This window comes from Atractosteus spatula, chromosome 25 (assembly GCF_055471065.1).
Source record: "Atractosteus spatula isolate fAtrSpa1 chromosome 25, fAtrSpa1.hap1, whole genome shotgun sequence".
NCBI classification, from domain to species: Eukaryota; Metazoa; Chordata; class Actinopteri; order Semionotiformes; family Lepisosteidae; genus Atractosteus; species Atractosteus spatula.
Window position 1 is genome coordinate 6,448,337 of NC_142730.1, and position 27,794 is coordinate 6,476,130.

Genomic DNA, 27,794 nt, shown 5'->3' on the forward strand with positions numbered 1-27,794 from the left:
TCGCTGGGCTCTACTGCACTGTACTGTGCTTTTACCCTGATCTCGCTGGGCTCTACTGCACTGTACTGTGCTTTTACCCTGATCTCACTGGGCTCTACTGCACTGTACTGTGCTTTTACCCTGATCTCACTGGGCTTTACTGCACTGTACTGTGCTTTTACCCTGATCTAGCTGAGCTTTACTGCACTGTACTGTGCTTTTACCCTGATCTAGCTGAGCTTTACTGCACTGTACTGTGCTTTTACCCTGATCTCGCTGGGCTCTACTGCACTGTACTGTGCTTTTACCCTGATCTCGCTGGGCTCTACTGCACTGTACTGTGCTTTTACCCTGATCTCGCTGGGCTCTACTGCACTGTACTGTGCTTTTACCCTGATCTCACTGGGCTCTACTGCACTGTACTGTGCTTTTACCCTGATCTCACTGGGCTCTACTGCACTGTACTGTGCTGTGCTTTTACCCTGATCTCGCTGGGCTCTACTGCACTGTACTGTGCTTTTACCCTGATCTCACTGGGCTCTACTGCACTGTAGTTTGATTTTTGTATAAAATGAACATCGTAGATGGAGAAAAAGTAACACACAATCCAAAACTGAATTACAACACATTTATTTAAAGCAAGCACAAAAGTTTATCATTAAGATTTTGATTTTAGGGGACGTTAACAAGATACGATTAACAAGCCTTTACGTTTTTTTTGGTTTTTTAAGATTGTTATACAAAATGTTAAAAGATGCTGAAACATGAATTGCTGCAAATTCTTGTCCCCTCTTCATTCAGCTGCTCTATGTAGCTTCCTGATTTTCTGCCTGTGTTCATGTCTGAATCTTATCACTGCTCCCTCTGCCCTGTCTCCCCTCTCTCTCTGTGCCCTGAACCCCTGTCCCCCATGTGCTGGTTACAGGGCCAGACAAGCTCATCCCTCTCTCTTCCTCCTCTCCCTACAGTCTGCAGGGGCGCTGCAGTAACACCTCCACCGGCCCAGGGGGCAGCATCTTGATCCAGTTCCAGGCCTCCAGCCTCCTCAAGCCCCGCAGGCTCCGACCTTTCACCTCCAGGACCTCGTCTCCGGGGAGCACCTGGTCGACGGGGCCGCCTGGGCAGACGGGCAGGAGACAGGAAGACAGGAAGGAGGGAGGGAGGGCAGGTGAATAAAAAGTGGGCGGGCCAGGAAGTGAGCGTGACGGCAGTGCGCTAAAGTGACGCTCGGGAGCTTGACGTTGCCCGTCGGCGTCTTACCCGGGAAGACCTTCTTGACGGTGAGGGGCCTGTCCCCCTGGTTGGACCCGCGCCCCCCCTCCAGGCTGAAGCCCAGGTCCGAGGAGCTCTTGGTGAGGATCAGACGCACGGTCTTCCCTGGCTGGGCTGCAGGGATGAACCACAGGGAGGCCATTACACTCCTGCCATTACACATCCTGTGGTAATATGACATCTATTACATAGTAATATGACATCTATTACACAGTAATAAGCCTAATTCCTTTACCATGTTACACTTTCCTTAATGCACTGAAGAGGGCAGCGTGGAGCTGCAGCTGGTGCTCTGAACCTGTTTTCAAAAGGTTGCGGGTTCAAATCCTGCCTGTCTCATTATGGCGCTGTACTACCCTGCCTTCACAGCCCTATCAGTGGGTACCTACACCAGTAGCTGGGGTGAACCTGCCATTGACTCTAGCACCCCCTAAAGGAGGAAACCTGTACTGTTTATTCCACTGAACACCTTAGAAACGGGGATAAATCCTGTTTCTAGGAGCCACTTTGACCAGTGCAGGTTTCAAGCAAGAACATGCTTATTACACTGTCGTGCTCACTGTTACAGTGAAATGTAGTTACAACATAAATGATCATTCCTTGCGCTTTTCTGGACACTCCACTCAAAGTGCTTTACAGGTAATGGGGATCCCCTCCACTACCACCAGTGGAAATTTGGCCTGGACACCAGGATTAACACCCCTACTCTTTTTGGAGAAACACCCTGGAATTTTTAATGCCCACAGAGAGTCAGGACCTCAGTATTATGTCTCATCCGAAGGACGGCGCCTTTTTACAGTATACAGTACATAGTGTCCCAGTCACAATAATGGAGCATTAGGACCCACACAGACCGCAGGGTGAGCGCCCCCTGCTGGCCCCACTAACACCTCCTCCAGCAGCAGTCTCCCATCCAGGAACTGGGCAGGCTCACACCTGAGCTCCAGCGGGCTGCCAGCTGGGAGAGCCAGGGGGATGTACTGTTATTGCAGGCTGACTCAAGACCCCATGCAAAAGGAGCTGTGCGGGGCGGTTGGGTCCGCGGCCCGGTTCTGGTCTGGATACCCACCGTCACTCAAGGGGAGGCTGTGGGGCTGGGTGCCCGCTGCCCTGTGCTCGTTGCCCTGGGGCTCGGCGGTGGCGGCGGGGGTGCAGGTCCCCTTCTGGAGCACCACGATGGCCTGCTCTCTGGACCGCGCCCTCCGCAGTGTCCGCAGCGCCTCCCAGTGGGCGGCCGCCTGCAGCGCGGTGCCGTTGATGGACAGCACGCGGTCCCCCTCGCGGATGGAGCCTTCCTGGGCCGCCAGGCCGCAGGGGAACACCCGGTGGACCTGCGGACACAGCCGGACGCTCCCGTTATTACGGTCCGGACTATCCGTGCGCAGGGAGCTCACTTCCCCCTGGCCGGACAGCGGAGTGCCGAGCCGTGGACACTGCGGGGCGTGGGGGGGAACCACATCTGGGCCCAGATACGAGACGTGACAGGGGACACAGCAGAAGACAAGAGACGGACGCAGAAGCTGGGAGACACTCTGACACAGAGTCACGCAGAAGGATGAGGAGACAGCCTGAGATGAGCATGTCTGAATGAATACACAAACCGGGGGACGCACGGAAAACACGGCAGGGGAATGCATGTAAAACTGAGATCAGGAGGCACAGCTTTACACAAAGGGTGGCAGGAGTCTGGAACAGGCCTGCCGGCCATGCTGTCGAAGCTGATTTCCTGGGTTCTTTCAAGGCATGGGTGCATGGGATCCTCTGATGAATGAAAAACCAACAAGTTAAGGAGGCTGGATGGCTTTCTCTCCTCTGTGACCCCTCTGTAGTTCCTGGGAGGCTTGCTGACACAAAGACACGGGCAGAGACAGTGTCCACTCACAGTCACAGACAGACACACAGAGACAGTGTCCACTCACAGTCACAGACAGACACACAGAGACAGTGTCCACTCAGAGAGACACACAGAGACAGTGTCCGCTCACAGCCACAGACAGACACACAGAGACAGTGTCCACTCAGAGAGACACACAGAGACAGTGTCCGCTCACAGCCACAGACAGACACACAGAGACAGTGTCCACTCATAGAGAGACACACAGAGACAGTGTGCACTCACAGTCACAGGCTTGTTCTGATCCACTCCCCCGGCCACGGTGAAGCCCAGCCCAGAGCCCGCCTCCTTGTGCAGGACCACCACCTGGATATCCTCGCAGTTCTGAGAGCGAGGAGGAGGCAGACACGGGGAGAGAGGGGGGGAGATGAGGCCAGAGAGTAGAGAGTGTGGGAACAGCAGGGAGAGAGAAAAAGAAAGTCGACATGAACAATTCTGTACAGCACATGCTGTGAGTCCGAGAATATTCGTAATATACACGCGTGCAGTAATACTTTGTCTGATTTCTCACAAAATTTCTTTACACAGAGAGACTTTCAAAAGCTCTCGGACGGCACAAATAAATGCTACATAAAAGACATCGTCCCGTGCACAGTCATTGTGCTCCACTCCTGCAGGAGTCCGGGAATCGTGCACGTGCTCACGCACACACATGCACCAGTGCACCAGTAGGCGGGACTTGTGCGCGTGTGGGCGGGACAGGGGGCGGGGCTTACCGCCAGGGTCTCCTCCCCCGCCGCCCTCACGTCGTCCAGCAGGCTCTCCAGCTCATCGTGAGGGATGATGGACACCATGGACAGGGCGGAGGACATGCTGGAGCTCAGGGAGGCGGAGCGCAGCGACCGGCTGTCCTCCGCGTCGGAGTCGTCCCAGTCGTCCGCGCCCCCCAAGCCGCACAGGTCCGCCAGACTGCGGGGGGAGAGAGAGGGGGGCTGGTGAATAGGATCGTGTGTTTTTCTCCCGTGCGTGAAACGTTAAACGTCGTCAGGCGAGGGGAAGACACAGCACTACAGGAAGGGTAGCAGGTGTCTGGAGCAAGCTGCCCAGCTGTGTTGTTGAAGTGAGAGTCCCTGGATCCTTCAGTAAATGGTTTGTCCATCCACCCATTTTCTCACTGTTTCATCCAGTACAGGCTCACGGGGGAGTCAGAGCCTCTCCCAGCACACACTCACACTCACACTCACACCAGGCCCAGTTTTCCCAGAAGCCAGTTACCCCACCAGCCTGTCTCTGGACTGCGGGAGGAAACCCACGCGAACTTGGGGGAGAACATGCAAACTCCACGCAGACAGCACCCCAGGAATCGAACCCAGGCGTCCCGGCGCTGGGGAGCTCCAATGCTAACCTCTGCACCACCACGCTGCCCTAGACCAGTGCACCCCATACTGGATGAAAAATCCCTCTTTTTTCTTTTTCCCCGGTGGGTATCCGGATCGCGGATGACCAGTGGGGAGTGGGAAGCAGACATGCCCCTGTCCCGGAGTGGGCATCTCATCCAAACCCAAGCTGCCGGGATGATGATGAACAACCCCAGATCGAAAGGGAGATGTTTTCTTATTGCTGCGTGTTACACGCAGAGCGCTGTGCTGGCACTAGCAGCTCACAGAGTTACACCTCCCCCACAGCGTACTAGGGAGAGGAGCCATCGGCTTCCCTGCGGAAAATCCCTTCATCTCAAAGCGCTGTGCTGGTAGCCTGGGCAGAACAGGCCTCTGTCCCTCCCGCTGTCTTCAAGACACCCGACCCCCGGCCACTGACCTGACGGAGAAGCTGCGCCGATCCGACTGGCTGAAGCTACTGGTTATCGTCAACGAGGAGGAGCCGGAATCCGAGCGGTCTGAATCCGTGTCCTCGCCGTCGCCGTCGCCGTCGGAGCTCTCGGAATGGGAGTCTTCCTCCTCCGAGCTCCAGCGCCCCCAGGTGTCCCGGGATTCGGGGGCTGCAGGCGGCGGCCGGAGGCTCTCCCCGGTCTGCTCCTGGGGCCGTGGCAGTCCGGGGGAGGAAGTCCACGGGGAGGGGGTTTTCCCGGGATGGGGCTCCCGGAGGAGGCCGGAGGGCACCAGGTCCGGGAGGTGACCCGCTGGCCTGGAAGCCGGAGCCAGGCCGGTGCGGGCGATCGGACTGGGAGGCAGCCCGTTGCTGGAGTTGTTGTTGAAATTGCCTGTGATGGGGCCCAGGCCCACAACAAGGGGTGACCCGGGTTTGGAGGTGTCCTCCTGGGGGGCAGCAGCCGTCCCGCTGTCGGGGACGGTGGGTTTTGGGGCCGGAGAGTCACACTCGTCCCCGGTGCCAGTTCTGACATCGGATCCCGCGGGTGGGCGCGCCACCTGGGGGTCTCCTCCTCCGGCTTCTTCCTCCCTGTCCGGATCTGCCGGAGGGTTTCCGAGTCGGGGCGCGCTGTCGAGCGACGCCGATCGGACCCACGCCGCCGCCCGCTCCTCGTCCCCCCTCCTCCAGGCGGGACGTCCCCTCCGCTGGGGGTCCGCGCCGGGGGCCGTCTCCGAGAAGACCCGGGCGGCCCGCTGGAAGGAGGAGGACGGGCCGGGCCTCTGGTCCGGCTTCGGTGCCGGGCTGTCCTTCCGGTGGGCCAGGGTCTCAAAGCGATGGATCTTGTTCCGCACCGTCTCCGTGGAGACGGCAGTGTCCCGGAAATCCGGGCGACTCCCTCCTCCTCCTCCTCCGGATCGGGACTGGGATGGCTGAAGCGCGGGGGGTCTCTCCTGGATCGAAAGCTGCCTCCCCGGATCCGAGGTGCTGGCGTGGGAGCGATACCTGGATTCATCCCAGGGTTTCCTCGGCAGCTCTCTCTGTTGGGAGAGGACCCCGCTGTTGGGGGTGCGCTGGACCCCGGTCACTGTCCTGGCCGCCCCCTCCCCGTCCCTGCCGCTGTCCCGGCGGAGCGAGGGCGCGGAGGTCATCGCTCCGGACACGGGGCCGCGCTCCCAGGAGGGGCTGTGTGTCACGGGTCTCACCCGGGCGGGGTACGGCCCCCCCCGGTGTGTCCTTTCCAGCAGCCGGGATGGCACCCCGGATCCGAACACGGAGTCTCTGCTGCTGCTGGACGAGGACGAGGACGAGCAGGACGAGCCGGAGCTGCTGCGCGCCGTCGTCGTCGGCAGGCTCCTGCCCGGCCCGGGACGCCCTGCGCCGGCCGGGATATTCCCAGGATCCCTGAGGCTCGCCCCCCGGCTGGGTTCCTGATCCCGAGCCGCGGCCTGGTCTGCGCTGCCCGGCTGGAGGCGTTCAGAGACGCCTCCCGCCTCGCCCGGGTAGTTTCCGGACGTCCTGCCCGCGTTGGGGCTGGCATCCTTGTCCTGGACTGCGCCGGCGGCGCCCCGGTTCTGCGCCGGCGAGGGTCCCCTTGCGTGGACAGGGGAGCCCCTGCGGGGCGTCTCCGCCATGCTGCCTCTGGCCACGGCTTCCGCGAAGGTGGGCGAGGGCCGGCGTGGGCCGGGGTCGTCCCGGCGGGCCCAGGCGGTGCAGAAGCCCGGCTCGGCGGGGGCCGGCTCCGGCCTGATCCGGGCGGGGAGAGATTTCCCGCTCCTGGTCCTCTCCGCGACGATAAGGATCTTCCGTGCTCCCTTTCCCACGCTGCCGCCGCCCCAGAGCGGGCCTGGCGCCGCCCCGCCGGACTTCCGCTCCGCCCGGCCCGCCGAGGACACGTAGGCGTCGGCGCCGGCCTGGTCCGAGCCCCCGCCCCGGTCCTGGTTCCAGGGCGGTCTCGGGGGGCTGGAGCCCCACTGGGTCGCCCCGGGCTTCCTCTCCTCAGGGGCGGCGGTCCGGACAGGTCCGTTGGCCTCCTTTTCGAACCCGGGCCCCGCCCTGCTGGACCCCCGCCAGTCCAGGCTCTTGCTGCGGTCGTGGAAGTCCTGTTTCCAGCCGGGCCGGTCCACGCCTGGGTCGGCGGTACCGGGGGTACAACTGGGTACAATTCCGGTACTCTTGTTCCTCTTCTGGGCGGCGACGGTCTCCACCGGCGGTTTGGGGGCCACCCTGGGGGGGAGGGCCCCTCCGCTCGAAGGTCCGGTTCTGGATGCGCCTCTAGTCTCGCCCCCGCCCCCCCCGGACTCCGAGTTCTCCCTCCTCCGGCTCTCCCGCGGCGGGGAGCGGGGTCCCCCGGCCTCCGGGTCCCCCTCGAAGATGCTGCGCAGCTCCAGCAGGCTGGGGCGCCTCATCCCAGAGACGGCCCCCGCGGACCGGCTGCTGGCGGGCCGGATGGAGAACCTGGCGGGGGGTCCCCTGCCGGCCTGCTCCTCGGAACTCTGGGGGGGGCGCCCCGGTGCGGGTGGGGCCGAGGAAGGTCCCGGGCGAGGGTCTCCGGCTGCGGCGCGGCCGGTGGGAGATCCCGGGACGGGCACGGAGGCCATCCTTTCAGCCCCCCTGGGTGGGAGGCAGGAGGCGCTCCAGTATCGGAATCGGGGAGAAGGAGAAGCCGCAGAGCTGTGGTCTCAGAAAAGGAGATCTTCTCCGCTGTAGAAACTAAAACGCTGTAGTTTCAGATTCCTTGCAGAATTAGACGCAAAAAAAAACTCTACTGCAGGCCTGTAAAAAAGCCTCAAGCCCCAGGGGGAAGAAAGGCGCTATAGAAAGATCTGCTCTGGGTTGCTGCGTCGCTCTGTGTCGCTCCAGAAGCTCGCCCGCGGCTCGGCTGGAATGCAGTCTGCAGAGAAAGATGCTTTTATGTTCCCACAGTCTCCCACAAGCCCGGAGTTCAGGACTGGGCAGCCGGAGTGCGGCCGGAGCCAGGCGGAAAGAGACACAGCCAGGAAAGCAGAATCGCAGAAAACAAAATTGCGGCTTATTACAGGCTCGCGTTTCCACCGCTGGCGCCGGCGAGCTCACCTCCCCGCGAAGCCCCCGGCCACGCCCCCTGGCACAGCTGGGCCGCACATCTGGAGCACGCTGGTTTCCCCACAGAGGGACCGCTCTCCGCCCCCCCCCCCCTCCCCCCGGGTCTCTGCCCGGCCTCGTGGGGCGCGGTGCTGGCAGCGCACTCCGGCTCTGCTCTCGCCTGTCTTCCTCCCAGGCCGTTCGACTGTCCTCCCCTGCCTCCGTGTACCGACTCGTGCCAGTCCAGCCGGTCCGGTGGTCAAGGCCCAGTCTTGTTATATACCAGGAGGACAGCTGGTCTGGTGGTCCAGTGGTGAAGACACAGGGCTGTTACACCAGGAGGACAGCTGGTCCAGTGGTGAAGACACAGGGCTGTTACACCAGGAGGACAGCTGGTCCAGTGGTGAAGACACAGGGCTGTTACACCAGGAGGACAGCTGGTCGCTGGTCCAGTGGTGAAGACACAGGGCTGGTACACCAGGAGGACAGCTGGTCCAGTGGTGAAGACACAGGGCTGTTACACCAGGAGGACAGCTGGTCCAGTGGTGAAGACACAGGGCTGTTACACCAGCAGGACAGCTGGTCCAGTCTTGATATATACCTGGAGGACAGCTGGTTTTCTAATATCAGGAAGTTCTCAGCTCAGGTCTCCTGTTCTGTGAGTGAGTTACTGAACCCCCTGGTGCTCCGTCCTCCAGCCGAGACCTCGACCAGAGGAGTCCGTCCTGATGGGGCCCCGTCTCCTTCCGCCTGCCCTGCGCGGGGAGTGGCTCTGCTCGGGAGGCGCGGTGCCCGTCAGGGCTGTACCGGGCTCTCGGCGCCGCTGGCTCCTGCCTGTCCGGCCCCTGGCGTTCCCGACGCCAGCATCCCTCCGCGGCACGCTCCCTGCTCCGGCTGCTTCAGGTCCGCTGGTCTAGGCGGGATCTGTCCTCGGGCATATCCCGGTTCTCCCCCACCTCTGCCCCCCGGGCGTGCGGGGGTGTGCCCGCCTCCGGTGCCTCAGCTCGGCCGGGGGGGTCGGGCACGTGGGGTCTCCTCGCTGATCCAGGGCCCGTGGGGCGCCCCCTGTTCACAGTCGGGGTGCTGTCCTCCTCTCCCTCCCCACAGACGCTCTGCCGGCACCTCGGGCCAGACCTCTGCAAGAAGAGACCAGCGCTGTTTTATCTCGCAGGAATGTGGCAGTAATTATAGCCAGGCGACAGCGAGGAGAGGCGGCTATAAAAACAGAACAGTCCCCCTGTAATTGCACAGTAATTAGCCGTTCCGGCTGGAAGGGAACAGAAGCCGCAATGCTGCAGAGATGGCAGAAAGGGAAGATGAGGGAGGGAGGGCGACACGGATCAAGATGTTTCCACGGGAGGATGCCTTCATCGTACCCCCTCATCTTACTGAACCCCTGCCCGGCAGGGCGACGTCTCCGCAGCCGGACAAGAGCTGCTTCGGGTGGCGTCGTGAGGAAGACAGGAGAGACGGATGCAGAAAAAATATGAGGACAGAAGGAGGCAAAAAGGTTTTAGAGACGGAGGCGAGGCTGAGGTGGGGGAGAGGGGGGCGCTGTTCTGGAGCCCCCGGGCAAACATCTGTACATCTGTAAATGTTTCTGCCTGGTGCGCCTCCAAAATGCCTCCCACCACGATTTCCTGTCGCTCGTCTCCAGCACACAAGTCATGGGCTGGAAGCTGGAACACAGCACAACACTTTCCAAATCTGCACTCACAGCAAAATAAATGACAGCAACACAGAAGACACAGAAAGGGCGTCTGGCAGTGAATGAGAGACAGAGGCAGGGCAGGAGGGGAGGAACGTTAAGATCGCGTACAATACTGAAGCTCTTCTGCCAATATTTGTTAGTGTTTTGCCTGGAGCACCACCAAAATCCCTCCCACGATCACTTGCCCTTGAACTGCTTCACGGACATAAAATAGAGACAAGCAGAACTGGTGACAGGTTATAATTCTGCCCTGTTAAAACAAAACCTGTGATATACCAGGAGGACAGCTGGTCCGGTGGTCAAGGCACAGGGCTGTTACACCAGGAGGACAGCTGGTCCGGTGGTCAAGGCCCAGGGCTGGTACACCAGGAGGACAGCTGGTCCGGTGGTCAAGGCACAGGGCTGTTACACCAGGAGGACAGCTGGTCCGGTGGTTCAGGCCCAGGGCTGTTACACCAGGAGGACAGCTGGTCCAGTGGTGAAGACACAGGGCTGTTACACCAGGAGGACAGCTGGTCCGGTGGTCAAGGCCCAGGGCTGTTACACCAGGAGGACAGCTGGTCCGGTGGTCAAGGCCCAGGGCTGTTACACCAGGAGGACAGCTGGTCCAGTGGTCAAGGCCCAGGGCTGTTACACCAGGAGGACAGCTGGTCCAGTGGTCAAGGCACAGGGCTGGTACACCAGGAGGACAGCTGGTCCAGTGGTCAAGGCACAGGGCTGGTACACCAGGAGGCTCCCAGTTCAAGCCCCCCACTCTCCCTGACTGACGTGTCCCCTCTGAGTGAGTTACAGAGCTCTGTTCCTCAGAGCAGACGTCAGGCATGTTGGTTCCAAGTTTCAATTTGGACCAAAGGATAAAAGAACCAAGATCTCCCGGACGTTCATGTTTGACAGGAGCTACAGGCTTTTTTGCTTTTGGGAGCCAACTACCCCAAATTCCATTGCGTCACGGTACCAGATTAAAGCAGGAATCCTCCAGGGAGCGATCCCTGGCCTCACTGCTTCCTCGCTCGAGGTGATGTGAAACTGTGTGAAAGGACTGACCCCCCCGGCTGTCTGTGACCTTTCCCTAACCCCCTCGTTGGGACAGAACCCAGTCTGGAGAAGAGCAGGACAATCAAAGCAGAGACGAGACGGTGAGAGAGCAGACCCGAAAAACCCAGCGATCCGCAATCCTGAGCAGCAGGCACACATGCAGGACCCAGGGGTTCTCACCTGCAGACCCGGGCTGGGAGCAGTTCAGCTCCAGACCCACTGAGATCACCCCTCCCAGCGCCGACTGATCCCCCCCCTGCCCCACAACTGAAACCTGCCCCCCCACCCCAAAATCCGCCAAGAGCAGCACTTCCTGTGGTTGAACCGGGAGGACAGGATGCTCACTTACTGTGCCGTGCAGTGATTCCTCTCCCTCCCTTTCCGTTTCCCTGGCAGCCTGGTGTCCGTGCCCCCCGTCCGGCTCTCCGCCTGCGGACGCCCGCCCTCTGCTCGATAAAGAGATCCGATTTCGCCGGCTCCTTTCGGAACCCGGCTGTCCTTCTCTGCCACCAGAGCCGTCACCTGACTGGCAAGAGCGAGGAGTTCCTGTCCTGTGTCATCTCTCCCAGCTCTGCCCCTATCTCTTGCTCTCTCGGTTTTGCATGCTGTACCTTTGAAGTCACGCAAACCTGCCTGACAGGTCAGTCCTCTCTCCGTCTGCTGAGATCTCCTAACCCTGCATTCCTCCCCGGCCCTTTGTCTGCAGGAACAATGGGCACAAACTTCCTGCTCTGCCCCTCTCTGACACACACGTGCGCACCGAGAGAGACAGGCCGACGCACATAAACACAGGGACACGGGCACGTGCAGACAGGCGCGCTCAGGGACAAGCACAAGCACCAGCGCATGTACAGACAGGCACACGCTGTAGACACAAACTCACACAGACCCACACTGCGACACACATGCCCAAACACACACACACACACAGACCCACACAACAGCACGCATACCCAAACACACGCACACAGACCCACACAGTGACACCTATACCCAAACACTTGCACACAGACCCAAACACCGGCACACAGACCCACACAATGACACACAGACCCAAACACCGGCACACAGACCCACACAATGACACACAGACCCACACAATGACACACAGACCCAAACACACACACAAACAGACCTACACGCTCAAACACTGGCATACAGACCCACACAACAAAACACTTACCCAAACACACACAGACCCACACAACAACACACATACACAAAAACTTGCACACACACAGACAGGCTCGTACTGCAGAACTGCAGACACAGACACGCACAGATGCACACAGACTCAGACACAACGCTTCACGTACGCCAGGAGTTCCCAGTGCTGCTCTGATGCACCTCTGGGTCTTCTGCTTTCTGCTCCAGCTGGGCTCTTGCACACAGGCGAACTGCTTTCACTTTCCTGCCGGGGTGTTTTTGGAAAATGCGTTTTCTGCCCTTAAGATGCGGAGCGCCGACAACTCTGTGCCGGTCTCGGGGCTTCAGGGCTGCCCTGATGGAGGGCTGCTGCCTGAGAACTACAGGCCCTCTGCAGGAGGACGGGGCCTCTCTGCAAGACATCGCCCTTCCCAGCTGCCTGTGCACCAGAGAGCTGCTCAGGCGCTGCTGAGCGACACCTGTCTGCCCCATCACAGGCCTGTTCCCTCCCCATCCAGAAATCCTGAAAGACCCTCGATCCAGCTCCCCCCGGCGTGGATGAGAGCTTTTGATCCTCTCCCTGGGCACTGTCCTGAACCCCAGTGGGGCGTGGGGAGATCCGGGCATCAGGTCTGCCTCGGGAAGGGAGTGAGGGGGAGACCCCTGCCCCAACGGGACCCAGGAGAATGTCAGGATCAGGACCAGGATCGCTCCACCAGGAAGGCTAACTTTCCCCCTACCCTAACTTTCCCTTTAGAAACAGGAAATCTGGGTACACCAGGACCACAGCCACCTCTGCTCTCTAAGGAAACCCCTTCTTTAACCAAAGTTTAATGAGCCCTTTCCCTCCAGCCCTGTGGCTCGTCTCGCAAGCGCCGCCGTCACGCTGGCGGAGCGACGAGGCGGCACCGGGCCCGGACCGAAGGCTCGAGCTGGGCGGGAACCCCCCGGTCTCAGCCGAGAGGCCCAGGCGGACGCCGCACAGCGACGCCTGGGTCCTCGAACCCCCACCCGCCCAAAACCACAGGGGGCAGAAAGAGCAATCCTCACCTTGTCTCCCGCTGCGCCCCGCGTCTTGGCCCGCCGCACGAAGAGCCGCGGCCTCCTCTCCGTCTCGAGATGTTCTGCCGTCACATGAATTGGCGCCAGAACGCGGCTGTGCTCTGCAGTCAGTTTCCTGTGCGCTTGGGGGGGTGCTAGGCACATTCGGCCCTGCGGCTCAACAGAAGCCTGCCCTCGTTTTCGTCAGCTCTACACACTTCCTCTCCACCACCCGCTTCCCCTGGCGCTCGCCACCTGCGAGACACACAGCCTCGTCTCTCGTCTGTCACCCGGGCTGGGCCGGGTCCGGACCGCCAGCGCCTCCGCCGAAGAGAGGGACACGGTGCTTGCTTCGCTGCTCCTCTCGAAAAGGGACGCTGAAACACCCTCCCCGAAATTAAAAAACCCAAAACCCACCAGGAGCTTGTTTCCCCCCCCCCAACACACACACACACACAAACGCTCAGCTTCTCGAGAGCAGGCAGGCGAAACCCAGGCGGAGGAAGTGGCTGCTCAGAAGCAGCCCTGCCTCCTCGCTACCACGCTGGAGTGGCGACAGGGAGGAACCTAGAGCTCCCATTTGCTCCCCCTTCCTTTCGTCGACTCGCGGACACGGACTTGGCGCTGGTCTCTACAGGGCGACACCCCCGCCGCGGTCCGTCCACCAAGACGAGACCGCTCCCCCTCAGCCGCCGTGAGGCGGGAGTTTAAGGCGATCCAAAGCGATCCGGCAGCTCCTTGGGAAAGGAAGCAGGCGGGAGCTCCGTCAGGGGCTTCTTCCTGTAGAGGAGTGCTCTCCATCCCATAAGCCCCCACCCACCCACCTCCACGAGAGCCATCGGCATCCGGATGCCTGGCTTGCTCAAGATCCGACTTGAATTTTTGTCCGGGCAATACGCAGCGATCCCAGCAGCCCCGCGGGTGCCGGCAGCTCTCTCCTCGTCCACTGCATGGAATTTCCACCAAGGCCTTGCAGCCTGATCACCTGGCTTCCTTCCTTCAAGGAACGGCTGAACAAGATCCCAGAATCCAGTGGCTACTGTCCGACGGGCGACATGGGCCGTCGGGCCTGATGTCCAAGAACAGCAGGCATGATGGTGGGAACTGGGAACCAGCTGCCCTCGGCCATGCTGATGAAGCCGCTATCCCTGGAAGGACTGGATGATACCCAAGGAGCAGCGAGCTAGGAGCAGCCCACGCAGATGACCGGCCCCCTCGTTCGGCACGAGGACGTGACCTCTGACCCACGAGGCCCCAGGTGACACACGCTCAAGGAACCGGCTGCGCTGTGACCGAGGCTATGAGCAGGCAAGGCTGTTCAGCACCGAGACTCCACCCATGTCGAAATTTTGGGTTCTTATGGAAACCGGGGTGGCCCAGAAATGGCCAAGAACCCCCCCCACTCCCACCCCGACACTCCCCCCCCCCATCCACAACCACACGCAGACAGCCCGACAAACAAACGTGCAAGCAGGGAGTCTACAGTATTAAAAAATGAGCACATCACTTTGTGACTTTTATTTTTGCTGTTGTTTTGTAAATAACCACATTTTTTTTCCTTTAAATCTTCCCCCCCACTTGTTTTTTCTTCTTTAAAGAGTTTACCAGCTAAAAAAAAAAAACAAAATTACAGAAAACTCAAAAATCAGCACGGGGAGAGGAGAGAAAAAACCCAAAGGCTGGCTATACTTACAGCGGTACAAGCGTCAAAATAAAAAATTCTTCCCGATAAAAAAAGACTCTCATCAAAAAGATGAGAAGGTCTTTTTTCTTTCTTAATATTTATATAGTTTACAAAAAAAGGGAAAATATACCTTCAGATTATTGTGGGCGAGGATAGGAGGGGGAAAAAAAAGTCCACTACAGTACTCTGGTGTTTTTATATATATATACAAGACAAGTTTTATCCATTTAAATTCTTAGAACACAGTACAAAAAGAAAAATTCACTGACAAAAACCATAATACAAGTCTGTCCATATCAATTACGGTTTAGATTCCTAATAATAACAGGGATACAGAAAGGGCAGGGGTGTGGAAGTTCTATAAATATATATGCTCATACCTATAGAACCCCAGTCAATTTTGCCAATTCAAACTTCACACAAGAGAATGGGGGGAGGAGGGGGTATTTCTTTAAAAAAATAAATCAAAACACACAAGAATAAATTCATGTTTCTCAGGGGAGAGAGAGAGGAAAAAAAAAGAGTCAATGATTTGGTTACTGTGAACAGTGGTTTAAGCACAACACGAGGGGAGAGACACACAGGGGTGGAGGGGGGTGTCTGTCTGTGTGTGTGGGAGGGGGCGGGGAGGACAGGAAGAAATATAAAAGATGCAAATAATCTCCCCCCCCCTCCCATCTCCTGTCCCTGCCCTGCCAAAGGAAAAAAAAAAACAGTAAACGAAAAACAGTCTATTTTACATATGACATACAAGTCAGAGTGAAATAATACATAAAGCTCCACTCTCTCGCTAGTTCTGCACTCTTGCACTTTTAAATTTAAGGAGGTCGCCTGTTTCGGAACCCCCCCCCAAAAAAAACGTTTCTGCATCCCTCCCCCTCCTCACTTGTACTGCAGGTGGCGCCCCCGTGTGGCGAGAGGGGGAGCTGCACACAGCCCCCCGGGGAGAGAGGGGAGGGGGCATGGGGGCTGGGGATTCAGCCGGGGAAGGTGGGTGCGATGCGGGCAAGCCCTCCGTCACAGGGTCACGGGGTCAGAGGGCGGGGCTGCGGGGGCGTCAGTTGGCCCCCCAGTTGTAGCTGCTGTAAGCCGACTTGTTGACCTGCGATTTCTGCTGGATGGACGTCCCCTGGCTGCGCTGGCCAGAGCCACTCTGGAAAGAGGAAGAGGGAGACGGGGTTGACGGCTGTGGCCAGCAAAGAAAAAAAAAACAGGCTGGCTGGTCGGAGGAGGAGACTGGCAGGGTCGGCACGGCCACCCCTGTGGGACGGACCGAGCCCAGATCTGCTCAGGGCTACAGGGCCTGACCTCTGCTGCCCTCTGTGTGCCTGTCGGCGGCCTCTCTCCTGGTCTCCTCTATGGCTAGCCTATCCACAGCCCTGGAGACTCTCTGCGGTCATTAAAAATCCCAGTTTCTCGAAAAGAGTAGGGGTGTCACCCCAGTGTCCTGGCCAGATTTCCCCCTGGCCTTTACCAGTCATGGCCTCCTAATAGTCCCCATCTCTGAACTGGCTCCATCACTCTGCTCTCCTCCCCAGTGGGAGCTGGTGTGTGGGGAGAGGACTGGTGCATCATCCAGGTGGGGGCTGCACACTGGTGCTGGTGGAGGGGACCCCATGACCTGTACAGCGCTGGGAGTGGAGTGTCCAGGAGTTATTTACCCTGCTGTCTACTTCATCCCCCACCCCCCCCCAGTGCCCAGCGGGCCTCACCTGTCCGTCCTGCTGCAGGTGGTGGTGCAGGATCTGGGAGTGCGGCTGCTGGTGGGGCGTCAGGATGTGCATGAAGGGGGCGGGGGGGTACCCGGCGGCCGCGGGGGGGTTCATGGGGCCGCCGCTGCCCAGCGCCGACGGCAGGCTGAAGGAAGCGGCCGGCGTGCCGGCGTGGAACCCCTGCTTGTCGAACGACTGATGCCGAGGGAGCGGGAGAAGACGGGGAGACAGGAGGACGAAACCAGTGAACTTTAATTCAGCTGGGGGGGAGGCTCGAAGACCCACACCGATACTGAGAACTCATTTCAAGGCTGGCCAGCTCGTTACAGGAACGCCGCCGCCGCTGTGGAATCAGTGCGGAGGACTAGCAAATCGGATGCATTAAGGAAACGCCTGACAGGCTGAAAGATGTCAATCTATTTTGTCTCAAACAGAGAAGAGAACGAGATGCGATTCAGATATTCAAAACACCCTGGAGGCACCGACAGGAAGTTCAATCAGTTAAGTAAGTGTAACATGAGCCAGAGGACACAACTGAAACTATAAAGGGCATTTAACTTTTACACAGAGGGTGGTGGGTGTCTGGAACAGGCTACCCAGCCACGTTAAAACCCATATCCTGACTTGTTTCAAGAAACCGCTAGAATTGGCAGATTAATTAGCTACGTTACTAACGGTCTGGGTGGGCTGAATTAGCCCCCTCTCATTTGTAACCTTTATGTTAATACTTTACAGGAGAAGTGCCTGGCTTTAGTCCTCAAGGGGGCGCTGTCCAGCAGGTTTAAGAGGCCTCTTTAAACTGCTGGCCTCTTGAGAGCAAGAAAACGCTCCGACTTGCTCAGTTTAAGGGGAACTGAAGCAGTGTTCTCATATTTCAGGGTGGGAGTCAGCAATGATGAGATCAATTTAAAACCACAATAAAAGTAAGAGGTACACAGCAAAGTGTAAAACCTCCAATTTAAATCACAAAATTGATGACATTTCGAGGTAAGTGCAACGCCACGTTCCGCAAATCAGAACGAGGCAACAAAACTTCCAGTGATGTGAAGCAGCTCTATTACACTGTAAACAAGCAGACTTGTGAAAACATCTCTTTCAATCCAATAGAAATATGGCTCTCGACTTCGAGACTGTTTTGTTGACAAATACGACGATGGAACATTTGAGGCAAAACGTCTGCTGCCCAACCTGTCCTTATTCGCTTGCACATCACAGTACATCAGTCGTGGCAGGGACTAGTGAGCAGGAAGGGCCACAGTTCCCCTTTGAGTGAGCGACTTCAACGAGGCAGTCCACGGCTCAAGCGGAAGGAGACCCAGAGAGCCAGGATGGGAACAGCGCCCCCTGCTGTACATTAGACCGGAGCAACCCGGGCGCAGATCGCACTGCCCGTCACGAGGTGCTCACCTGCGTCTTTGTGTAAACGGACCCGGAAATATCGGGAACTCCGGTGTTGCTGGACGTCACAGACACTCCTGCAGCAGGGAGACAGGGGAAGACGCAGGGTTATTTCGGCTTCTTCGGCCATCAAGAGAAGCCCGTGCCCCTACTCCAGAACGACCCTAACTGAACCGGTAACCGCCCCCAGACTCCTCACTGCGGCAGCTGGCTATAGAACCAGCCCGGCTGGAGCCCGGGAGCCCCGACATCGCCCGAGAGGCGCCGAGGGTCACGCACAGACCCAGCAGCAGCTGTCCGGTCTCTGTCGCACACACTGCCCCAGGGCCCCCACCATCGCTACAGGCCAGATGGTGTGCAGGGTTCTGTCCAGGCACACGGGCAACTCCCCACCCTCCAGACTCCTGCAGGGAGCCAGGGGAGGTACCAAACCACAGGTGCTGCTCAGTGCACCGGTGCTGTAGCTGCAGGGTCGGGACACACAGCACTGCAGCACTGGCCCAGTACAGGGACGTCTGCAGGGGCACATCACCACTCACAAAGATGGAACTGCTGCTGACGACTTGTTGGCTACGAGGAGGACAGACTGTTCTCAAAGGTACCGCCTGCTGGGGGTCAGGGTTTCTGCCACACCTCCTTGCTGCCAGACTCCCCCCCTCAGGTATGACCGCGCCATTTTAACACACCTTTCATACGGCACGCCGCAGTACAAGAACGACAGAGGGGCGCGCGCGCATCGAAACGGCTCGGCCACGCGGCTCACTGGACACAGACCCCCGGACAGCGCCGCTCGCTCAGCGGCTCCGGACTCGGAGACCAAGGCCTCCTCCTGGACAGAGCCACTCTCCGCCAGTACGTTCCCAAAGAGCTCCCAGCTGATCAGGACTGCCTGGAGCAGTCTCTCTAAAACGTTACCAACCAGTAACTCTTAAAGCCAGGAAAGACTGGGCTTTTCCGTTGTTAACGCAAACCCGACACAGAAATGGTTATTTTACAACCTTTGCAGTTATGAAAATTAAAGCAGCGCGCCTCTGGATCACCGTTTTCTCCATGTTCATAAGACATTCCGGAAATCGCTGTGTAAAGCAGTTTTGACAAACTGGTTCGTGCCAGCAGAGGGGAAGAGGAGAAACGAGGAGAGGAGACCATGCACACACAGCACGAAAGAAGAAGAGCGCTCATTCAGACCACCCAGCCATGCAAGAGCTGTGAGAGGGGGGCAAGTGAACAGCGGGAGGGGGCAAAAGAGGCAGAAAAGTGCGATGAACAGAGGGAGAGTGGGAAAGCCAGAAGAGACAACTAGAAAGCTCGGTCAGGGTGATATGAGGGAGACAAAATTAGGAGGAAGGTGGGTGGACCGAGGGGTTGGTGTGACATGCATAGAGGGGGTGGGGCCAAGTACATGGGGGCGTGTTAGGGTGGAGCTAGAAAGGGGAGTGACATGCACAGAGGGGGTGGGGCCAAGTACAAGGGGGCATGTTAGGGTGGAGCTAGAAAGGGGAGTGACATGCACAGAGGGGGTGGGGCCAAGTACAAGGGGGCGTGTTAGGGTGGAGCTAGAAAGGGGAGTGACATGCACAGAAGGGGTGGGGCCAAGTACAAGGGGGCGTGTTAGGGTGGAGCTAGAAAGGGGAGTGACATGCACAGAGGGGGTGGGGCCAAGTACAAGGGGGCGTGTTAGGGAAGAGCAAAGTGCCGGGGGGGAGGGGGGGGGGTCATGTAAGGGTGGAGCATGCGCAAGGGAGTGGAGCATGTATAGAGGACAGGACACCCTGCTAACGGGGCGAGGAGGAGGACTGCCCGGGAGGGAAGTGGGGGGTATCTGGCGCGGAAGCGCAGTGGGGGAGGGGAGGAGGAGCACAGCAGGGGCACTTACCCACTCCGGGCCCCGTGACGGAGCTGGCGGGCTTGTTTTGCGCAGAAGCGGCGGCGGCGGCAGCAGCAGCGGCGGCGGCGGCGGCGGCAGCGACAGCAGTGCTATATCCACCCTTACAGAAATCCCCACTCCCAGAGGCCTGGCCCAAATCCTCATAGCCTGCAATCAGACACAGCCACAGCCCGCAGCGTTAGACAGGGGAGGGGGGGCGGGGGGGTGCGAGGACTGACCAGGGCCAGGCGCAGAGTGAAAGGGTGCAGGAAAAGTGCGGAGAGGGACAGAGGGACCCGCTGGACACAAAAATTATATATATATGGACATATGCAGACATATATACATATATATATATATGAGAATCGCAGAAGCCAGCCAAGAAGCGAGATTCACAAAGGTTCTAGAAATACACCAAAAAAAAAAATCCTGGGGAATTCTGGTGCACGAGCAAACGGATTCGATGCCGTTCGGCCAAAACGAATCTGCTGTCCGAGATAAAGGAAGCGAGTTCCTCAGTCCTCTCCGGGAAGAGGCCGCCCGAGTCGAGCCCCACACTCACCCCCGGCCCCACGTCGACTCTCCTAAAGCCCCGAAATATTCTCACACCCCCCCCCCCCCCGCCCAGGATCGCCGTGTGGCAGGATGCAGGGTGCGAACACAAGCAGATGGCTCTCACTAGAGCCCCGGAACAAACACGCGCATGGTTCTCATGTCAACACTCCTGCCCCGCCCCCCCCCACGCTGTACAGGAGACTTGTGCTACATCGGTCAGAGTCAAATGCTGTAGAAAGAAATTCTAGCTGTTTTTTAAAACCAGCGATGGCACACGTGTTGGACTGAGCCCTCAGCTGCTGTAATGTCCTGAAGGGGGCGCTCTCACTGGGGCTGAAGTCCTGAGCTAACCTGTCCTGAAGGGGGCGCTCTCACATAGCTGCAGCGCTACCCTACCCTGCCCTGAAGGGGGCGCGCTCACATAGGTGCAGCCCTACCCTACCCTGTCCTGAAGGGGGCGCTCTCACTGGGGCTGCAGCCCGACCCTGCCCTGAAGGGGGCGCACTCACTGGGGCTGCAGCCCTGCACTAACCTGTCCTGAAGGGGGCGCTCTCACTGGGGCTGCAGCCCGACCCTGCCCTGCCCTGAAGGGGGCGCTCTCACTGGGGCTGCAGCCCGACCCTGCCCTGCCCTGAAGGGGGCGCTCTCACTGGGGCTGCAGCCCTGCACTAACCTGTCCTGAAGGGGGCGCACTCACTGGGGCTGCAGCCCGACCCTGCCCTGCCCTGAAGGGGGCGCTCTCACTGGGGCTGCAGCCCGACCCTGCCCTGAAGGGGGCGCTCTCACTGGGGCTGCAGCCCGACCCTGCCCTGAAGGGGGCGCTCACTGGGGCTGCAGCCTGACCCTGCACGCTCCGCCGACGCTTGGCCTCTCACCAGTGCTGTACCCGTGGGAGCTGTACCCACTGGCCTGCTGGAAGGGCGTGGCCGAGGCGTTGACGCTGACATTCACACCGTGCTGCTTCGACGAGGTAGGAGCCACCTGCGGGGGAAGGGGGGGTGGGGAGAGAAGAAAGGCGTTACAGACGCATCCCGAGGACACGGACCCCCCCCCCCCTCCGCGAGCATGCGGCCGCCCCCGCTCACCGGGAACATGGCGGGCCCGTACTGGAAGGTGTTGGGCAGCCCCGGCACGCCGGTGTAGTAGGGCAGGCTGGTGTAGCTGTAGCCGGGCGGCAGGGCCGGGTTCAGGAAGGTCTGCTGCGTGGTGTGGTGGCCCTGGGTCTGGCTCTGCTGCGGCTGCGCCAGCGTGGTGGCCGGCGCCGGGGACGAGGCGTCCCCCCGGCCGAACTTCGTCAGGTCGCCCGCTGCAGGGAGGCGGTCAGAGGTCAGAGGTCAGAGGTCAGAGGTCAGAGGTCAGACACGCCGGTGGAGGAGGCGAGGGGAGATGGAAAGCAAGGAGAAGGGCAGGGGCGAAGGAGGGACAGCAAACAGGGAGAGAGAAGAGGAGAAAGAGGGGGGGCTGGAGATCAAGAATTGGGGGGGGGGGTGAAACAATCTCCTCTAGGCCCGTCCGCGAGAATTCACAAAAACCCCACGTGGCGCCGCGCTCTCACCCGAGTAGGGGTTGTTGGTCAGGCTGCCCTCTCTGCCGGTCAGCGCCGTGGTCGGTGTGGCGAAGGGGATGCTGTAATAATCCTGACGACGGACAAGAGGGAACACCAGTCAACCAGCGTTTAATTACCAGTTCATTCATCAATTACTAACCTCGCTGCCACCCACCGGGCACGCAACCCCTGCCTGGGCGCTAGAGCCGGCCAGGAGCGCCAACAGACCCAGCCGGGTTTCCCACCTCCCACTCATGCCCTGCTCTTCCTTACAGCGTCTTAAAAAAAACAAGAACTCTCCACGCAGGCCGGTTTCTTTCGGCTTGCTCCAGCCCTCGCGGCTCCGTCAGACAGGCGGCACGGAGAGGGGAGAGCCACGCGCCGAGAGGGCAGGGAGAAAACCGGAGGGAGAGGAACACCGAGGCCCTGCTACATCCGTGCTGCGGAACGTTTACCGCAGCCCTTACCGCGACCCCAACCGGAAGGCGCGCGCCCGCACTGACAAGGTGCCGCTGCACAAGGCGATTGGGAGAGCGATGCAGTTCAGCCAGCCACAGGCAGGGGGCAGGCCGCATCTGGTGAGCAGCTCCGCGGTTTCTGTGGCACACGCTGTCCCCCCTTTGAGGCTACGGGCCAGCCGGAAAGGGTCTACTGGTGTGCGGGAGCTGAAGAGCCACCCGGTGCGCTCCTGGCCAGTGGGGAATTAAGAGCTCTGGGTTCTAGACACCGAGGAGCTTCCTCCTCTTCCTGCTCATCAGTTCCGCTGGCGGACTGGAGCAAACCGAGCCACAGCCCAGTCCGTTAGTGCCCTTCCCAGGAAAACAGCCCTGGAGCGGAGCTGGACTACAGCGTTGGAGCACTTTAAAGAGGAACTGCAGTCCTAATTTGTCAGATCGGTTATTAAATCTCAGTAATGATATACATACATTGACGTTACAGAATTTTTTTTTACAAATTTTGAATCAAGCACACAAACGTGAACTTTGCGGACAGTACTGTAAGCTGCCATGCTGTCACAAACTCTCGTTCAAGTTCCCACGAACGGTGACGTGATGCGGCCCTTCCTGCTCACTAGTCCCTGTAATGACTGTGATGGATGAGGTTGTGCAGCAGACATTTTGCCTCAGAAATGTTCCCACGTGCTCTGTGTGCAGAGTTAACAACTGGTATTCATCGGCAAGTGGTCTGGAAGTCGAGAGCCCTATTTCTACTGGATCAAGAGAGATGTATTCACAAGCGGTGCAATAGGGCCGCTTCATCTCAGCAGAAGTTTTGTTGCCTCGTTATGAATCGCAGAGCATGGCGCTGCCCATACCTGGAAATTTCATCCCATTTTGTGACGTAAATTAGAAGTTATGCACACAGTAACTTGTAAATTACTTTCACTTTGGCTTGAACCGCACCCATCAAGGGTGATTTTTTTCAAACCCTGAAATATAAAAATAGCGTTGCAGTTCCCCCGTTAACGAATCCTTCTCTTGATTATGCGGTAAAGAGCAGAGCCGACTGCTGGTCGCAGGACGGCCGGGCGGCGGACTGGAAACGCGCCGGCCGTTCCGCGCGGTGAACCCCATGAGGTACAGGACTCACCAGGGGGATCCTGGTCTGTAGCATCTGCAAGTCGTCGTATCCGTACACCTGAGGCTGACAGAGAGAGAGAGTTACTGAAGTTACTGAGCTTCTCACTGGGGAAACTCCTATGACATCAGCTCCCGGAAGGGCCAGTCAGTCCGACTGCCAGGGACAGAGCAGCAGCCTGCCAGGCGGCCGACACTCACTGGGTAGGCGTGCAGGAGTCCAGGAGCCATGATGTAGGGGTTGGGTAGGAGAGGAGGAACCCCAGGCGGCAGGTTTGGGGGGGCCTTTCCTGAAAAAAAAAAACATCACAACGTAAAAAGCAGGATCAATGAACTGAACAAAGAAAAACGCGGGAATGTTTCGATGGCGGCAGACCATTGACCGAGCCCTGCGGGGGGGAGGGGGGGGCTGGGGGCTGGGCAAGACTGAGAGGCCAGAGCCAACCCTCCAGTCCACTCGAGTGGAGTCCTCGGACCGCAGGCAGGGCCTCGCCAGCGGCCCCTCCAGGACAGGCGCCGGCCCGAGCGCAGGCTGACCGCTGCGATCGCGGGTTCGAGCCCCGGGTCAGAGACCGGCAGCTGCCAAGCAACGGCGCCCAGCTGGCTGAGCACCCATGGCGGGATCAGGGGGGCAGGGGTCTTCCCCACAGCCTGCAGTAACCCAAAACCCTTGAGAAGGATTTGAAACTGCCTACACTAGAATAAATAAGGACCCAGATTCTGGGCAATTTCCAAGGTTAAGATTACAGCACGACATTTCCTCTTGGCTGTCGCCTGCGATGCCCGACGACAATCCCAAAATCTGGGTGAGCATGACAAAAAAATGATTCCAGGTGGGGCAGGTGCACATTAATAGTGATTCCAAATGTAAAAAGCATAAATTAAAGGGCAGCAGATGGAGATGCCCCAAAGAGCAGGAGGCCTGCGATCGTACCTGAGGCGGAGGCTGCAGAGCTGCGTGACGACGATGAGTTGGAGGACGAGGAAGGCGCCGAGCTGGTGCTGTTCAGCCCGATGCCCAGGCTGCTGACTGGGCCCAGGCTGGCCGACGACACCGTGCTGACCGAGGGGGGCGCGGTGGCCGCCGCCGGCACCGCGCTGGACGCGGCCACCGACGAGGAGGAGGGGAAGGAGCTGGAGGAGGAGTGCAGGGCGGCCTCGCTGTCCACGCTCGCGTGCTGAGAGGAAACAGGGGGGCGGGGGTGAGAAAGGGTTCCGACACCAAGGGGGGTGCTGGGAAACTCAGGACCCCGGCTGCGAGACCACCGAGCCGGACCCTTCACTGCGAGTTCCTACTGGATAGTATTCGGTATCAAGCAGACCCAGGGGCTCTCCCTAGCAGCTCTGCCACAAAACAAAACGTGCATGAACGCCAGGCCACCAGATTAAAATCACATTTAGGTTTACTGTAACCTGAGAGACCAACAGGGTGGTGCTATCACCCCGTCTCATCCTAGACACAACCTGTGATCTCCACCTGTGTGTATGTCGTGTCCTGGGCTGGTCTGAGGTGTGAACAGAAACGATGCATAGTGCTCCGTTGATTAAACTCAGCTCATGACACGCAGCGTCGTCAGCGTGCGTGTGCGTGCAAGGGGGAGTATGCTGAAACGGGCAACTACCTGTGAAAGCACTCCAAACTGCCCCCCCTGGCTCCGGCTCTCACGCCCTGGGACAAAACCCATCAGGACCGACTTCCCTCAACACTCTCCAGCGCCAAGAGAATTCGACCAACAAAAACACGACTGCTCTCATCTGCTCTAGGAGTCACGACGAACCCCGGCTCCCGGACTCTCACCAGTAAAGAGTTTGAAGTGCGTACTGTGGAAGAGGAAGGTGCCAGGTTGTTCGACTGTGTTGACAAGGAGCTGGGGAGACAGAAGAGGGAGAGGAGGGGAAGAGTTAGACCACTGGGAGACCCGATACGCAAGCATTCAACACCCTCCAAGGCCTTGACAAGGTCACCCCAGCAGGTTTCTTTAGAACGAGCAGTTTGAAATAGAGCCAGAGAACAATCTAATTGAAATACCAAGAACAGCAGGTGCTTCTTTACACCAAGGGTAGTGGGAGCAGGGAACACATCTGCCCAGGCCATGATGAAGCTTCTTACTAGACGCCTAGGTGAGCTCCTCCTCAGGGTCACAATCAACTAACCCAGTTAGAAGCTTAACTGAACACAAACTTTTAGTAATTAAGCCACATGGAGCGAGTAGTGTCTGACACCTGCAGAGGGAAGGGACTGGGAGAAGCTCCATACTGCGAGATGTCGTTTCACTCACTTGCTGTGCTGCTGGGGCTGGGGGGCGGAGCTGGGGGGCAGGTCCTCGCTGTGCCCCAGCGAGCTCAGGGGCGTCTGGTTGGCCGTGGTGAGGAGGGAGGAGGAGCCCGAGACGCTGTCGGTCAGGGAGGACATGCTGGAGACCACCGGAGAGTCCGACACGGATTTCACTGCAGAGCCTGCTGCAGCTGCAGGGATGGGGTGGAAGGAGAGAGTTAAACCGGTTTTTAACAATCCCAACTAAACCACCTATCCTACCGGCACGCAAGAGCAGAAGACACTACACTGCTATAAAATAACACATCAGGATAAACAAGAGCGGGAAAAAACCTAGATCTTGGCAAAGGCCAGGCTGATAACACTCGTTACATCTGCTGTCTGCATAAACTAGAGACTTGGCTTAATCCGGCCCTGCTGTAAACCACGGCTCCACATCACTGTGGTCAGCCATGTTGCCCTGCTCCCTAGTTTCAGGATCGTCACCCAAACTTCACTTCCTCGCCTGACTTCAAGCAGCTCGTTCACAGAGACTCGCTGCAGGAAACGTTCCCCATCTCGAGCATAAAGACTTACCTTCTACAGATTGCGTCGTCTGTATGGAACTGAACCCGTTCTGTCAAAATCGAGAGAGAAAGGAGTCTCAGTATTCAACTGTTCTCGTGCAAGGTGCATTGACGCATCGTGCGAAACACTAAACAAGGACTAGATCTAGGGCAAGCTACAGTTCAGAGGGCAAAGGTCAAACAGCAGCTCCTAGGAGGATCTGCACCATCTTGCTTGCTTCTATCCCACTGCATGAGCCCCACAATCATGAGACTGGACCAGTCATTTCATTGACCAGCTTCTGACCAAGAGCTGGCAGTAGGTTCACAAAGTCAGACCATTCACACAGCTTGCTGTGTTCGTCAAACTAAATTGGTTTTGTGGGGTGATGGGGTCCCCACCAGTTTGTAAGATGGCATTCACTGCTGCCCATCAGGGCGAGACTTGGTATTTAGTCCACTGCCGAAGACCCAGAGGCCAGAACTCATCAGCTCAAGGGGGGCAAAGGTCAAGCAGCTCAACCTGCAAATGGGTGAGCTTGTCAAGTCTCGCCTCGATGAACGTGGTGGCTGCATGTTCGAACCCATATCCCTCACACTGCCAGGTGCTGCAAGCGAGTTACCCGGGAAGCGACAACGACAAACGCCGGGCTCTCCTGCAGGGAGGGGGGCGCCGACGCCACACCCCCACGGGCAGCAATGAGCCGTTGCCATGTGGCGGGACATGGGGACACGTCCCGGCTTCGGCCTGCACCCATCCCACTTGGCTTCTGTGCAGGCGGGAAAGGGGAATAATTCACAGCTGCTGCCAGATCGGTGGGAGGCAGGAACCCGAGAGGACCGTCTGCAGCAGAGAATCTCCACAGGCTCCAAATCGCGGCCAGAAGCCCAGATCGCAGGCCTCCGTTTTGCACCACAGCCTTACAAGCATGCCCCACTCCCTTTCCCCAGACTTTCACCTCGCTGGAGCAAATAAACCAAGAACAGGGCAGGCCGAGGCTCTCAAGTGGCTGCCCGTAGGCCAGGTCGCTCTGCACATTTCAGGGATCCCAGAAAAAGGAATGTGTGTTTGCTGCCATCTGGTGGAAAGGGAGGAGTAATCTGGCTGTTGATCAAATTGGGGGGTAAACAGCCCCCAGATGCTATTGCTGTTACTAGTCTAAAGGGGGTCCGAAGAGTCTCAGTGGAAACTAGAGGCACACAGCCCACTACTGCTCGGGGTCTCTACAGGCCCGGCGCTGGAGCGGGTCCACGCCTGTGTACTTACGCAATGAACTCCCAGGGCATCTTCGCTCAGACCGCTGCCGCTCCACTGACCGCCGAGACGATTTCGGGGGGAGGAAATGGATATTGCTATCACAACAGGAGCCGGCCAGATCACCGGCGACTCGACACAGCCCAGAACAGGCAGAGCCCGGCTATAACAGCCCCTGAGGGCGAAGACGCCAGCGAAGAGGGGTTCTGAAGAACAAGCGCCCCCCGACTCCACCCCCACCCCACCTGATTACCAGCCCCCCCAGTGTTTCAGTAACACGGCTGTGACTGAGCTTTACTGGCACTGCCGACGCCCCTGGGACAGTGACCATAAGAGAGAGTGTGAAAAGACTGCAGAAGGAAAAGAAGATGTGTGAGAGGAGAGAAGGAGTAGCACCACTACTGTACGAAGCGGGGTGCAGTACAGGGCTGACCCACGTGCTGGGGCCACGGAGGGCAGCACCCCCGTCTTT

General features: G+C 58.6%; 2 protein-coding genes across 15 annotated transcripts in view; both read right to left on the bottom strand.

The window, feature by feature from the left end:
- Positions 1-593: 593 nt before the first annotated feature.
- On the bottom strand, positions 594-9,111 carry LOC148815253 (uncharacterized). Its single transcript, XM_088905835.1, has 6 exons — positions 4,904-9,111; positions 3,862-4,054; positions 3,371-3,469; positions 2,321-2,582; positions 1,240-1,365; positions 594-1,096 (listed from the first exon to the last, which is right to left on the bottom strand). Exons 1-6 carry the CDS (start codon positions 7,510-7,512, stop codon positions 942-944), a joined length of 3,444 nt encoding a protein of 1,147 aa, XP_088761961.1. The 5' UTR covers positions 7,513-9,111; the 3' UTR covers positions 594-941.
- Positions 9,112-14,414: 5,303 nt separating this feature from the next.
- Positions 14,415-27,794, bottom strand: part of ubap2l (ubiquitin associated protein 2-like) — a 33,273-nt gene continuing 19,893 nt past the window's right edge. For 4 of the 14 annotated variants that reach the window (XM_088904892.1, XM_088904897.1, XM_088904896.1 and 1 more), the window contains 14 exons: positions 27,335-27,379; positions 26,099-26,138; positions 25,527-25,713; positions 25,046-25,115; positions 24,182-24,425; positions 23,449-23,537; positions 23,261-23,314; positions 21,680-21,761; positions 21,210-21,430; positions 21,000-21,105; positions 19,579-19,737; positions 17,712-17,779; positions 16,305-16,499; positions 14,415-15,745 (listed from right to left, as the gene is read on the bottom strand). In XM_088904892.1, the coding sequence (XP_088761018.1) occupies positions 15,650-15,745; positions 16,305-16,499; positions 17,712-17,779; positions 19,579-19,737; positions 21,000-21,105; positions 21,210-21,430; positions 21,680-21,761; positions 23,261-23,314; positions 23,449-23,537; positions 24,182-24,425; positions 25,046-25,115; positions 25,527-25,713; positions 26,099-26,138; positions 27,335-27,379 (1,656 nt within the window). In that variant the 3' untranslated portion in view covers positions 14,415-15,649. The remainder of the gene's footprint in view (positions 15,746-16,304; positions 16,500-17,711; positions 17,780-19,578; positions 19,738-20,999; positions 21,106-21,209; positions 21,431-21,679; positions 21,762-23,260; positions 23,315-23,448; positions 23,538-24,181; positions 24,426-25,045; positions 25,116-25,526; positions 25,714-26,098; positions 26,139-27,334; positions 27,380-27,794) is intronic. The other 10 variants (XM_088904900.1, XM_088904899.1, XM_088904894.1 and 7 more) reach the window with 6 other exon arrangements.